The sequence below is a fragment of the Microplitis demolitor genome, chromosome 8, assembly GCF_026212275.2.
Source record: "Microplitis demolitor isolate Queensland-Clemson2020A chromosome 8, iyMicDemo2.1a, whole genome shotgun sequence".
NCBI lineage: Eukaryota > Metazoa > Arthropoda > Insecta > Hymenoptera > Braconidae > Microplitis > Microplitis demolitor.
In genome coordinates, this window is record NC_068552.1 from 8,196,619 (window position 1) to 8,211,012 (window position 14,394).

Sequence of the window (14,394 nt, forward strand, 5' to 3'; positions counted from 1 at the left end):
ACATCGATACATCTAATATCTGAGTGGGTACTTATTAATATTCAAATTACTACTTTATCATCTCGAAATCAATATGTGCTCTGTGCTACAGAGAAGTTAAAGGAGATAATCGCACTAAATCAACTGCTGCTTGTAGACATTGGTTTCACTATATCTGTGTAAAAACTTGTATGAATCTGAAAAGCTCGTCAGATGTTGGTGATTTGTTGCGACATAATTGTATAATATGTTCTCCAAATAATAAAAATTCTAATACTATTACTATACCTGATTTAATTAAGGTATATATGAAATCGGTTGATAAAAAGCTAGATATTTTGTCTACTGTTCAAGAATCTCTGAGACTAACTCAAAGTTCGATCGTGGAAGTAAAAAGTGAACTACCCAAAATTATGGAATTAAATGCAAATATGTCTGCTAAATTTGATGAATTAAAATCTAATATTGATGTAGTCAGCAAAGCCCAGATTGAGGTTGAAGAAAGATCGTTGAAAACAGTATGCGTATAAATGCAGTTGAGAAAAGATTACTTATGATAGAATCACAATCTATCGCTAACCGGCTGATTGTAACAGGTGTTCCAGACAATAATACTCTTACTGAACTTATACAGTTTATATGCGTGTTATAACAGTTTATATGCGTGTTAATGAAAATAAATCACCAATCAAAATAGTTAGAGAGAGTGACATTGATAAAATTAATCAATAGCTAAATTTGAAATACATAAAAAACGAAGAAGTTTACGTGCATGTGTAACATCTAAATGCTCTATCGCTCTATCCTCATTTTGATCAGTTTAAAGACTACTTCAATGACTTCAATTATGAAATTATTGCCGTTAGTGCAACGTGGTTTAGCTGTAATGTATCTGATAATCAAGTGTCTCTTGAGTCATATTTATTAGTTAGAAATGATAGAATAGGTAAAAGAGGAGGCGGTGTTGCATTATATATTAATAAAAAGTTTTGAGTGAACAGAATTGCTAGTTTTTACACTTCAATAAGGCTAAAATCTTAATTGTAGTTAACTACAGACCACCTCATAGTGATGATCTAAATATACTTGTAAATGAAATCACAAAACATTTAGTGAAATATAAACATTGCATAAGATTAGTTGATTTCAACATTAGTCTACTACATGTAAATCGAATATCATCACTATTTAAGGATACTATATTACAATTAGGATTACAAATAGTACAATTTAATGGAACACATCATACTTTGAATTGTAATACTTGGCTTGATTTAGTCATTGCTGATAACATAAATAATGTAATTAGTTCAGGTCAATCTTCAGAACCTTTTCTATCAAATCACGACGAAATATATATAAAATATAAGTATAAAATTGAACAAAGAAAAAAAAACTATTACCTATCAAAATTGGTCATTAGTGGATATGTATGCTATCAAAGAGGAAGTTATGAGAATGAATTTGAATGCCTTTAAATTCTTAGATTGCGTAGATTATAAACTAAGTTTATTTAATACTTTTGTTAATGAACTAATAAATAAACATGTACCGTTAATTATTAAAGTAATTAAAAGGCCTTTGTTGGCATGGATTAATAGTGAAATTAAGGTATTAATTCGTAACAGAAATAGGTTGTATAGATCATATCGTAGAACGAAAAATTCAGTTATTTATGCTCAATTTACTAAATTACGAAAAGATATAATGAGAAAAATCACAAAAAATAAAGCAAATTATCTCTTACATAAATTTACGATTGCGAATAATTAAAAAATGATTTGGAATGAGTTTAACAGATTGGGATTAACTAAATCAAAAAATAACACAACTAATCCGTTACTGGATATTGAACAACTAAATAAATACTATGTAAATTTAATATCAAACAATCAGTATATAGTTGACAATTGTAATTTGTTCGGTAATAATGGTTTTATTAGAGGTATTAATAAATTTGAATTGAAAGAGGCTAGTATTCAAACGATTAAAAAAAGCTTAATGAGAATTTCAACAAAGGCACAAGGACCAGATAATATCTCAATATAAATATATAAACGCTTAAATAATTTATTGTTACCATTAATTCAAGATATTATCAATTGCTTGATAAGAACAAAAAAATTTTCATCATTATGGAAATATTCATACATAAAACCACTAGCTAAAATAAAATTACCAACTAATTTTAAAAATTACAGACCAATATCTATTTTATGCTCTTTATCAAAAGTATTAGAACAGGTCATATATGATCAAATTTTAGATTACATGGATGCAAATAATCTTTTTGATCCATGTCAAATAGCATATAGAAAAGGTTTTGGAACTCATACTGCAGTAATAAAATTTACTGATGATGTTAGGTTAGGGCTTGATGTAGGTGAAATAACGTTAGCTGTAATTTTGACTTATGAAAGGCATTCGACTCAGTTAATCCTAAATTGTTACTTAAAAAACTACATTACATGAATTTTTCTGAGGATTTCTTAGATTTCCTCTACATTTATTTATATAATAGATTACAATCAATTATATACAACAATAAAACTTCTTTCTGAAGGTACAATAGAAATGGTGTATCACAAGGTAGTGTTGTAGGACCATTACTATTTGCGTTATATATTAATGACTTACGATTCTTTTTGAAATTTAAATATATACTTTATGCTGATGATCTTCTTACGTATGTTACATGTAAAATTTGTGATTTGCAAAATCAGATCGCACTTATTAATATTGAAATTAATAAACTTGTAAGATGGTGTAATTATAATTATCTAAAATTAAATACTGATAAGACAAAAGCAATCATCTTTGGTGCAGGAAGAAAAATTGATATAACAGCTTTATCAAGAATATATATAGAAGAAAATCCTATTAACTCTGAGACTAATTTTAAATATCTTGGTGTTCAGCTATGTAACAATTTTTCTTGGTCCTCCCAAGTTACTAGTAAATGTAATAAAGCCATGAGACCTTTGTATCAATTAAAAATGAACAATAAGATATTCTCGACTGCAATGCGGAGGCAGTTAGTGCTGATGCTAATATTACCTTTTTTTGACTACTGCGCTATGGCCTTCTGTAATATGCCAGACACACTAAATAGTAAACTGCAAAGAGCGTTCAACTTGTGTATTAGATATATATTCTAAGACTACGTAAAAATGAGCACATATCTGAATATCACAGGCAGCTGGGATGGTTATCAATAAAAAATAGAAGACTTTATATGATTGCAACACATATTTATAAAGCGATATATCTTGGTGATACAGGCTTATGGGGAGATAAATTGCATTTGCCACGTAATACTTATAATTTTAGAGTTGTTCAAATGAGAACTGATTTATTATTAATTAATTATTATTAATGCCTTTTTGTGATTCTAACTATTACAAAAAATCGTTTATTCTTACGGGTGTCAATTTATGGAATTCATTACCTAAAGAAATAACGTCACCAGAAACACTCAATATTTTTAAGACAAGATGCTTTAAATATTTAATGTGTCATGAGACATCATAAAATATTTTAAATTATGTATATCTAATCTTCGAACTATGCATTACAAATAATATATTTAAAAATTATTGATAAAATTTACAATGAATAATGTATGTATCATATATGATATTGTATCTTTGCCGGTTCTGAAAGGGTCTACCCTAGAACCATAATATTATTAAATAAATAAATAAATAAATTTTTCAACGAATGGTATTTTTGAACTGTACTCAACCAATTATGATAGGTTATGACAAAATTCCTTGAAAAATCGACCAGGAGGACAAGCACAATACCTAGATTTTTAAAAAATCTACTTAAGTATTAGCTAAATAAATAATGTTCGGGTCCATGACCTCGGTGATTTGTCGTGGAATGTCCCATATGTAAGCGAAATACCACTGACTCACTCACTTACTTGTTGGTTCGCTCACTCATTCACTCTCCACAAGATCTCTCAAACTATAGGTCCTATTGACTTGAAATTTGGCACACATATTTCTTTCTCAACGTAAATACTCACTAAGAACGGATTTTATGAAACTTCTGTTAAAAATGAATTTTTAATTGATGGCTATGGTCCAAATTCTCGCACTTTCACACTGTTCCATGCGGATTCGGTGCGAGACATTTCAGTGCCTCTTGACTTGGTCTAACTTTAATTTGGAATTGGCACAGGTTTATTTAGAAAATATACTTAAAAAACTTTTATTCAATAAATTAGATATTTCAAATTATCGTTTATCTTCGGTTTGATGCGAAAGTATTAAAAATTGCATTGAATGTAGATTTGAAACAGGTTTATTTAAAATAATATTTACTTTCGATGATGATCGTTCATTTTTGGTCTTAAACTAATTTATCTTAAGTTGATAATAATTGGAAATGAAAATTTAAGTTTTGTTTTATTTTTCAACCATTCCCTGGTGGAAATTTTTCGGACTTCTGTCTTAAAAAGTCTTTGGAACTCTGAAAAAGTCTTTAGAACTCTAGAATTGAGTTTTTGAGACAGAAGTCCGAAAAATTTCCACCAGGGTTCAATTTAAAAATTGTATGAATATTTTTTGGATTAGTCGAGGTTTGTAGTCAGAAAAGTCGCTGAAAATATGGGAAGATGGTAAATATCTCATCAAATCAAATTTGTTCTTTTTAGTTAAAACTTAATTTTTTTACAGTCTGTTTGTAATGTAGCTAGTATTAAAATTTTTTTTCTCGCCTCCGGGCGGAAAGCGTCAACTTTCATCGCGCTATGCAAAACGAATTTGCCGCTTTCCGCCTCCGTCGAAGAGAAAAATAGTGTACACTCCTCGGGAAGTAAATAAGAAAGCCTCAAATCACGTGTTTGTTAACCTCGGCTTCGCCTCGGCCAACAATTACATGTGATCTATGACATTTCTTACTTTACTTCCCCAGGTGTGTATTATACTATTTCTCTTATCTTTACAATATATCGAAATCTTCATACCATGCTCAAACAATTAAAATGATATTAACTGTTTGCATTTAAGGTACTAAATGGTACTCACGGTTCTTCGATGAACTTTGAAATAGAATATTCGTGGCAACGATGTGGTGGAGTACTTTCAGGTCCTTTTTATACAATTGGAGCGCCAGCAGATATTTCGTATCCCAAAAATTGTGCATGGCGTGTTGAGTTTCCTGACAATGGTGAAATTATTCGTATGTCTTTCAATCGATTCAATATCGGCAGCTGTGATAAAGGATATATTATTGTCAGGTGTTTATTATCCAATGATTAACTTAACTAAAAAAAAAAAAAAAAAAAAAAAAAAAAAAAAAAAAAAAACAAAGATAATCCGTCACTTTTATTCAAATAATTCCACTATTCTAACTGTATCCTTGTGGTAATGTTACACTCAGGAATGGGGGATCAATGTCTCCAGAAGTAGGAAAATTTTGTGGCAATCTCAACCCACCAAATATAACAAGTTCTACTCATAAACTATGGATTGAATATTATGCTAAGGAAGCACCTAGTGATTTTGAATTCAATTTAGACGCTGATAGATATGGCTGTGGCGGTGTCATGCGTGGATCAAATAGAGAAATATCTTCTCCAAAGTAATGAACATTAGATTGTTTTTATTTTATCATGAAATTGAAATTATTTTTTAGAATGAATTTATTAATCCAACAGTTTTCCGGGTCAGTATCCTAATAATGCTGAATGTACTTGGGAAATAGTTGGAGAGCCTGGTTATCATATCGGATTGACTTTCATTGATAGATTTAATTTGGAAACAAGTCCATCTTGTTTTAATGATTTTGTTGAAGTATGTATCAATATGAACTACATATTATGACCTAACATACTCTATATTTATTAAATTTTTATTTTGATTTTTGTTAATTAGATTTATGATCAAGAAAATGATGATAATGATGATTCATGGAAATCGTTGGGAAAAGTTTGTGGAAGAAATACCCCAACGCCATTTAATACAACTTCAAGTCATATGAAAATTATATTTCGTTCAAATGAAGCAATTCAAGGAGATGGATTTCGTGCTATGTGGCATCGCAATTGTGGTGGTGTTTTTATTGCCTCAAGACGTCGCAAAATTATCCTATCACCAAAATATCCGGGCTATTATGATAAAAATCTTTATTGTAATTATACTATCATTGCTCCAGAAGGACAATCAATTTTAGTAGAATTTGATGATTTCCAATTGGAAGCAGGTAATTTGTTTTCACTACCAAATCTTTGCATTTTTTCAACTCGCTGCAAGTAGTAGGTTTTGTAACACACTCTTGAAAGGCACGCCATTAAGCGTCCGTTGTCAGCAGCTATACATAGTAGATATGACACATTGGGTAATAAATATGCATAATAATCAAAATTGTGAAATCATCAGATATCCGAAAAATGTTTTTGAGTTGCAAATACTACAGCTAGACTGCAAAACATATCGAAGTAACTCATTAAGTCATCTTGCGACAAAATTTGTAATCTCATTTATTGATAAGCGCTCTTTATTACCTGTTAAATTTCCACATAACAATCTTGTAGTTATCTTGCACAAGCCGGCACTCAAGTCCACTAGATTTCTATGTCTTTATATGACTATGTATCATGCTGCAAAGACTGGACCAAAATTTTTTATTGTGATTTTAGCGTAAAACTTGTTGAAAAACTTTGTGTTATGTTAATACTCCAAGAATAGTACCAGAGTATTAAACATATCTTGCTTAGGTTGCATTAGTACAGTTTACTTGAGCATATCCTGTACCAGAAATTATCTGCAGATAGTAAGGCATGTATTAAGCTAGATCAACTCACGTAGTGTTATATAACATCATTTATTTCACTTCTGTCACTGACAGGTTGCCCTTTCCATTTGCGCACGTTACCAGAACTCAGTAATACTCGATTTAAATTACAATTCGACGAAAAATTTTTTTGGATCCGGAATTTATTTTCTAATCAATAACTGCTATCTAAATTCTAATATGTAGTTGCATAGTTAGGAACTAATTATCAAATTAAAAATAACATTGGTATTTTTAATATATTCGAAAGATGAAATGTAACGTGATTAAATGAGTTACAATGATCGATATTGTGATTTTTCACTGATGATCACTTACCCATGCCATAAACCTCAATGAGCGTTTAAATAAGTTTTTTGACTTGTTGGTAGGTGCGCGAATTTAAAAAACTCGCAGGCTAGTCCCAATCATAATTAAACAAGGATGAAATTTTTCGATAATAGCCGAAAACATATAATTTATATAAACAGAAGACAGCAGCGTAGACGAGACAGAGCGAGATGAACCATCACCTTGAGGTAGGACTACTGACTTTCCAAAACGTCATGGAATTATTAAAGTCACACTTAGCTTCTAATTGTAGAACCAAGTGATAACTCCAGAATTTTACTGTCGAATACCCGGCTGGAGGCCAGTATTATTTAACAACTTTTTACAAATTACCCTTGATAATCAGGTATTGGAGTAAATAAAACGAGAGTGTGACTTTCGAGAAGATCAAGACCGAATAAAGGTAAGACCACGAGACGACCAGGATACACAAGACTGATAAGGACCATGATAACTCATACAGAACAAAGACTGGATCACCAAAAGCAAAGAAGAGTTTTTGTCGTCACAGTTAATAAAATCGTCTCGTATTTATTAATTTTGTGAGGCCACAATAATAGTCATACTAAATCGTACATCGTGTCCGTTACGTAATCGTCATGCCTAGGATAGATGAGGTTAATTAATTATTAATTAATTAATCGTGATTCCTCATAACAATTTAACCAACCGGAAGCCAGACATGTTTTGATAAATCCAGGCAGGCAGGCCTGATTTAGTGGGTCGTTGAATATTTCAGGCCAATCGTGTAAACCACGTGCCCAAAAATTCTTCGCGATCTAGACATAAATAATTGATCATTAAAATTACGATAATTTAAATATAATTAAATCAGTAATAAAATCAATAAATGTATTAACGTTAAAAGTACCATAGAGGAACTTGAGAGTTTAGTTCGATTTGACTTGACTCTTAAAAGTAAAATCTCTATATAAAAATAAATTTTTATTCTAATATTTCTTTTAGCAAAATATTCTGTTCGAAATATTGTTTCGGACAATATTACATTTGAGTCACAGTATATATTATTTACGTTGAGTTTAAACTGTGTATACTTATGTAGACTTGACAAAAGAATACTAGTATGGATCAAATTTTATGACCTTAGGTACTTAGGTCGACGAGAGAATAAGGCCCATATTTGAAGTAAATATAAGGTAATATGTTTTTATTCATATTGCACTTATGTATATATTTTAAGCTTAGACATTTTTGTTATGAAAAAAAAAAACTGGCCACCGGTTGGCCCTGCGGGCCAGCCCCAAAACTTCCCACTGTTTTCGAGCTCAAAGAGCTCGAAAACATTATTGTGCATGCATTTTTGAGCTTTTCGCGCTCGAAATTAATCTTGAAGCAATCATTTTCCATGAGTTTTTCAAGCCCAAACGAGTTACGATTTATGTTAAAGATTGAACCTTTTTAAATCGAAAATAATTAATGAGCAATCATTTTTAAATGTTTCTTTTCGAATGTGTTCAATAAAATAAATGTATTCAGACAGAAATCGATGTAAGTAATCAAAATAAGGATTTGAGTGACTTTCGAATCGGATCAGAGCGTCAATATATAAAATATCTGAGAAAAATGTTGAAAACGCTGTTTTTTCAATTTTTCTCTTGATACTATTATTTAAATTTAAGAACGAGGCATTTTAGTCTGTAAAGATCGAGAAAAACCTTGAAGATAAAGAGTTGGTATGATTTTGAACATATTTTAGTGCATTATAATGATATTTATCCAGGGAAAATAATATAAAATGTTATTTTTTTAAGTTTTTGTCGTCGATAACATTTGAAATAATTAAATGATTTCGATGTTAGATGTGAAAATCGACGCGTTTTATTTAGATCTTAAGCTGATAAAATTTCGTAAATGATTGTTTCAGCTATTTCGAAGATATTTGCGAAAAACCGTTTTTTTTTTCTATTTCTTTCGTCGACGATATCTCTCGAACGGATTATGCGATTGAAACGTTTTTATACAGAAATCTGAAGCTTTTATCAAGTTTTAAAGCTGTGTAGACTTTTGAATTGATCAATCCAACAGTTATCAAAATATCAAAAAAAAAAAAAAAAAAAAAAAAAAAAAAAAAAAAAAAAAAAAGAACAAAAAAGGCCATTCAGCAACTGAAATAGAAGTAGATTTTCCATTATTTATTGAATTATTTAAATCTGTAAGATAGACAGTGGCGATTAAAGGTTCATCTGGAGCTTATAAGATCAATTATATTTATGCTTGTCAATTTTGAAAAAATACTTTATATATACTTTAATGTTGAGATTTTAAAAGTGTTACACGGCAGTAATCAGAATTGGAACAATTACATGAATTTATTAAAAAGTGGAAATACGAATGCAACAGCTAAATTTCAATAAATAAATCGGTAATTTTCGTTGAATAGAAAAAAATAGTACTGAAATATAAAGCTCATTAGATAAGCTATATAAAAATATTAACAAAATTTAACCATCATGTATTACTTGAAAGTTATTAAATGAGAAAGTAAAAAAAAATGTTTTTTTCTATTTTTCTGAAAATTCTGAAATTCATCAAAGTATTAGAAAATATTATCTAAAGATAAAGCGACATAGCTTAAATTAAAGCAAACGGATGAACATAAAGATTCAATCACCAAAAATAGATTATCTTTTTAGGATCAAAAGTTAGTTAAAGATAAATCAAGAAAAGTTGAATTTTTTTAAAAATTAAAAAATCTTTAAATGATTATAACTTTTAAACTTTCTGGCCGATTTAGCTCATCTTCGAACTGAACCGAGCTCTTAGCTAAAGAATATGTAAAAAAAAATTCATCAAGATCGGTCCAGAATTGTGGACGCTATCGTGGGCGAACCGCGCGTTATATCGTATATATTAGACTGTTTCAAATTAGGGATCTATTTTTATTTTTTCGATGAACATTAAAAAATCAAAAGGGTATCTTAAAATATGGTGGCAGTTAAAATTTGAGCTCTTAATATTGATATTTAGAGGTGGCTACTGATAATTTTCGATTTTTCATTTAGTAAAATGGTAAAAATTACATAACTCCCGAAAAAGACAATATACAAAAAACCTCTCAATAAACATTTTGTAGCGAATTGACTGATCTACAAAAATGGTCTTTTATCATTTTTGCATAAATTCAACCATTCACAAGACATCCGATGTCAAAGTTTGATACAATTCAAAGAACTTGTTTTTGCTTGTTCTGAATTTTATACCATGTCAACTAATGAGAATTCAGACATTCTCAATACAGTTTTTTATAGGGAATTGAATGCTCTACACAAAAAGTCACTTATTATATTTTGATAAATCCATCTGTTCAAAAGTTATTGGAGCTTGAATTCAAGTTAGAGTAAATTTCGAGATCATTTTACACTTTCGGTGAAACTATCGGTGTTAAGTGAGAAAATAAACTAAAATGGATCTGGTTTAGGCGTGAGGAATTAAACAATTTAAAATTACACAGTTTTTATTAATAAATAAATGAGCGATTTATTAACTTATTTACACCTTAAATTGTAAGAAATTATGATTAATAGCAAATGCGACAAAACAGACACGCGATAGCGAATGCAACTTTAGTGATAAGATTCACGTATATAATTGACACGTGGTCAGAGCGATTATCTAAGCGGCAATTATTTATAATATAATTATAAATCACAATTAATTAATTTACTCTCAGTAAATAGCAGCCTTAGTATACTGACTAAATAAAGAGAGGAATTAGCGTAGCGGGTTGATTTAATATCACACAAGAATTAATAAGCGAAGCGGTCTCAAGAGCACGAGGTAACAAGTAGCAAAGCACGTTGTAGAATCCCAAAGATGGTAGCGTCGTTGAGTCGTCGAGAAACTTCGTGTCGACGTGGCAGCCTTACTGCATATAACGAATTTTCCCATTGGCTTAAAAGCGCGCCAACAGGTAGCAGTTGATAGCGAACTTTCTCATTGGCTGACCAATATAAAACGAATTATGTGATTAGCCAGCTTGTAGCGGGTTCTCAGGATGTCTTGACACGGTCCTGAATTAGAAATTGTATGTACCGGGCCCAAATAGCGAGTGACCCGGCACTATTCTGACCTTCAGTCAGTAGTGAGTTCGGCAACTCCCGGACTTAGCGGAAATGCACGAAGCTTGATTCAAATTAGTCAAGCTCGTGACTTAACAATCGGACTAATCATAAAATATCATAGAGTATTTTTTGTAGGCAATTTTATCTCCTACAAAGTATCTCTCATAAATTTTTTTTAAATTCTGCATTCCCTTCTTGTTATTTCCATTTTAATGTCAAGCTCCTAAAAAAAGTGTTCTGATCGATCTTAAGAGCTTGACATTAAAATGGAAATAACTAGAAGAGAATGCAGAATTTAAAAAAAAATTATCCGAGATAATTTGTAGGGAATAAAATTGCCTGCAAAAAAGACTCTATGACATTTTATAATTAGTCCGATAGTTTCATCGAAAGTCTAAAAAGATCTCGAAATTTACTCTAACTTGAATTCAAGCTCCAATAACTTTTGAACAGATGGACTTATCAAAAAATAATAATGGACGTTTTTGTAGAGCATTCAATTCCCTATAAAAACTGTATTGAAAATGTCTGAATTCTCATTAGTTGACATGGTATAAAATTCAGAACGAGCAAAAACAAGTTCTTTGAATTGTATCAAACTTTGACGTCGGATATCTTGTAAATGGTTGAATTTATGCAAAAATTTTTAAAAGACTTTTTCCGTAGATCAGTAAATTTGCTACAAAATGTTTATATATATATATATATATATATATATATATATATATATATATATATAATACCGATAGTTTGAAGACAATTCTCCGATTAAACCGATTCTTTGAGGACACTTTGATTGTTTGAGGACTGGCTTAAAGATTCCTTATATCTACCCAATACTTTGAGGTCCGATATTTTGAGGACGGCTCCAAACTATCAAAGACGTTTATACTTTTTTATACACGATAGTTTGAGCAACCTTTTTTTTTTTTTTTTTTACGTGATATATGATGTTATAAAGTCGCTGCACTGAATTTTTTTTTATATACTGTAGAAAAAAAATTAATAAGTTATAGATCAAATTGAACGGAATATAGTATAGTGCCGGATAGCTCAACTGGTAGAGCACTCGGCGCGATACCGACATGGTCTGGGTTCGATTTCCAGTTCGGGCTATCTATATTTTACTCAATTTATCTATAAATTGTCTTATTGAGAAGGTTTGCATGTTTTAGGTTTCCACTATATTAAATTGGTTTTAATTTAATTTCAATTTAATTTACAACTTTTGAAAAAATTTACACAAATTTTAGTTTTCATCAACAGAGATACTTCAGAATATTTTTTTAGTTTTTTTTTATGTGTAAATTTACCAATTATTTGCTGTAAGTAGGCTAATTTTTTCGGTGCTCTATAACAACTTGTCATAAAAATCGAAATTACTCTTCGTAGAGACGAAATTTTCCCTAGGACAATTCCAGCTATATTGAAAAAATTCTTAACGACGTTTTGAAGACGTTATTGAAAAAAACAACATGATTTGTTATCTAATGATTAAAAATGAAATGTTTAGTTATTACTTAGTTATTTTAGTTTAGTTTAGTTTAGTTATTATTTAATTATTGAAAACAAATTTTCAAAAATGTTAAAAATAAAAATCAAATAATACTTATATTAATAACAAAAAATGAAAACCGTATGAAATTCAAAAATTACATTGAAATTTTTCAAATATCTAATCAAAAACTTTTGAAATCAGTAAACATGAAACTTTGATAAATATCTTTTGAACGCTTAATTTAATCGCCAAAACATAAGACCCCATTTTTATAGAGCATTTAATTTCCTACAAAAATTTGTATTGTGCATTTTATAATAGTCATTTATTGTCGAGTTACAAAATTAATAAACAAAAGTGAAATTTGTCTTAGAAGAATCAAACTTAAATCTTCAATATCATTCAATTGGTGAGGTTCACGGAAAAAATATAAGATACCTTTTTTGAGGAGCATTAAATTTTCTACAAAATTCTCGAAAAAATTTTTCCTGAACAATCAATTAATGATAGGGTATGCATTTTTTTTATTGGAATAAAAAAAAAAATAAAAAACTGCGATTAGCAAGATGTAACTATTAAAATTAAGAGATCATATTTGGTGAGAATTTTTTAAGGTGTCTAGCAACCCATTTTTCCGTATCGCTTGTAAGAACAAAAAAATATTTGATTTTTTTCACCCACCCTAATGTGTATTGAACCAATAGTTTGTAAAAAATTCTAAAATTAAACCGATTGTTTGAGAGATTTTTAATAGTGTGAGAACCGGATAAAAGTTTTCCCATATCTAACCGGTACTTCGAGGATGGTTTTAAGCAATGAAGTCCACCCTGATTAAAAAAAAAATGATTTAATTTATGATAAGTGTATATTTATATATTAGACGATTCAAATAGTTTTAAACCATTTCATATCATTTCTTTAAATGAAGGCGGTTATTATAATACTCTTCTAAAAAATGTGTTGCAAGTGCCATAAGGGCGTATTTCAGCAAATTCTACCGTTTTAAAGTTATGAGAGCATAGGAAAAAATCGTTAATATCTAATAATACGTTTTCCCTTGAAAAGTATGAATATTAGTGTTTCTACTAAGCTTACGCATTTTGATTTTTTTTTATACACCCTTATAGTACTGATTGCCATAAAAGCAGTGTGAAAAATTGATTCCCTAGAATCATGCTATTTAACATCTAAAAGAAGCATGATCTAGAAAATAATGTTTTTCGATTCTGAGTTATTTTCTCAAGGCTACACATAAAATTAAGAAATCAATTTTTTTTAGATTTATGTTTATGGATCACCAATTAGATTTTTCAACCTGAATACGTTCTATTTTTTTTTTCTTTGGAATTTCTTTTCACACGTAAAGTATGAGCGTTTTTGACAGTTTGGATCCCTAATCGTAGTAACGGTTGTATATAAGGAAATTTTCAGCCAGTCCTCAAACTATCGAAATGTCCTCAAAGAATTGGTTTAATTAGAGAATAGTCCTCAAACTATCGGTTTAATACACATAGTTGATATATTAAATTCAAGTTGGTTAGTGAAAAATTAGTTTTTTGGCGTTATAGAAAAAAAACAGTTTTTTATGTTTTTTTGGGATATTTTTTCCAGTTATTCTATTTCAGATATTATGTCGTGAGACCACTAACGTTCGGATGTGAGTTGAAACTGATCTAAATCCTTGTTTTGATCACTGACATT

The 14,394-nt window shown here is 29.7% G+C and overlaps 1 protein-coding gene across 2 annotated transcripts in view; it reads left to right on the plus strand.

The window, feature by feature from the left end:
- The window catches only part of LOC103577995 (cubilin-like), a 318,246-nt gene that overhangs the window by 193,747 nt on the left and 110,105 nt on the right, over positions 1-14,394 (plus strand). For both annotated transcript variants that reach the window (XM_053741631.1, XM_053741632.1), the window contains exons 33-36: positions 4,998-5,227; positions 5,371-5,571; positions 5,648-5,783; positions 5,865-6,192. In XM_053741631.1, coding sequence (XP_053597606.1) covers positions 4,998-5,227; positions 5,371-5,571; positions 5,648-5,783; positions 5,865-6,192 — 895 coding nt within the window. The remainder of the gene's footprint in view (positions 1-4,997; positions 5,228-5,370; positions 5,572-5,647; positions 5,784-5,864; positions 6,193-14,394) is intronic.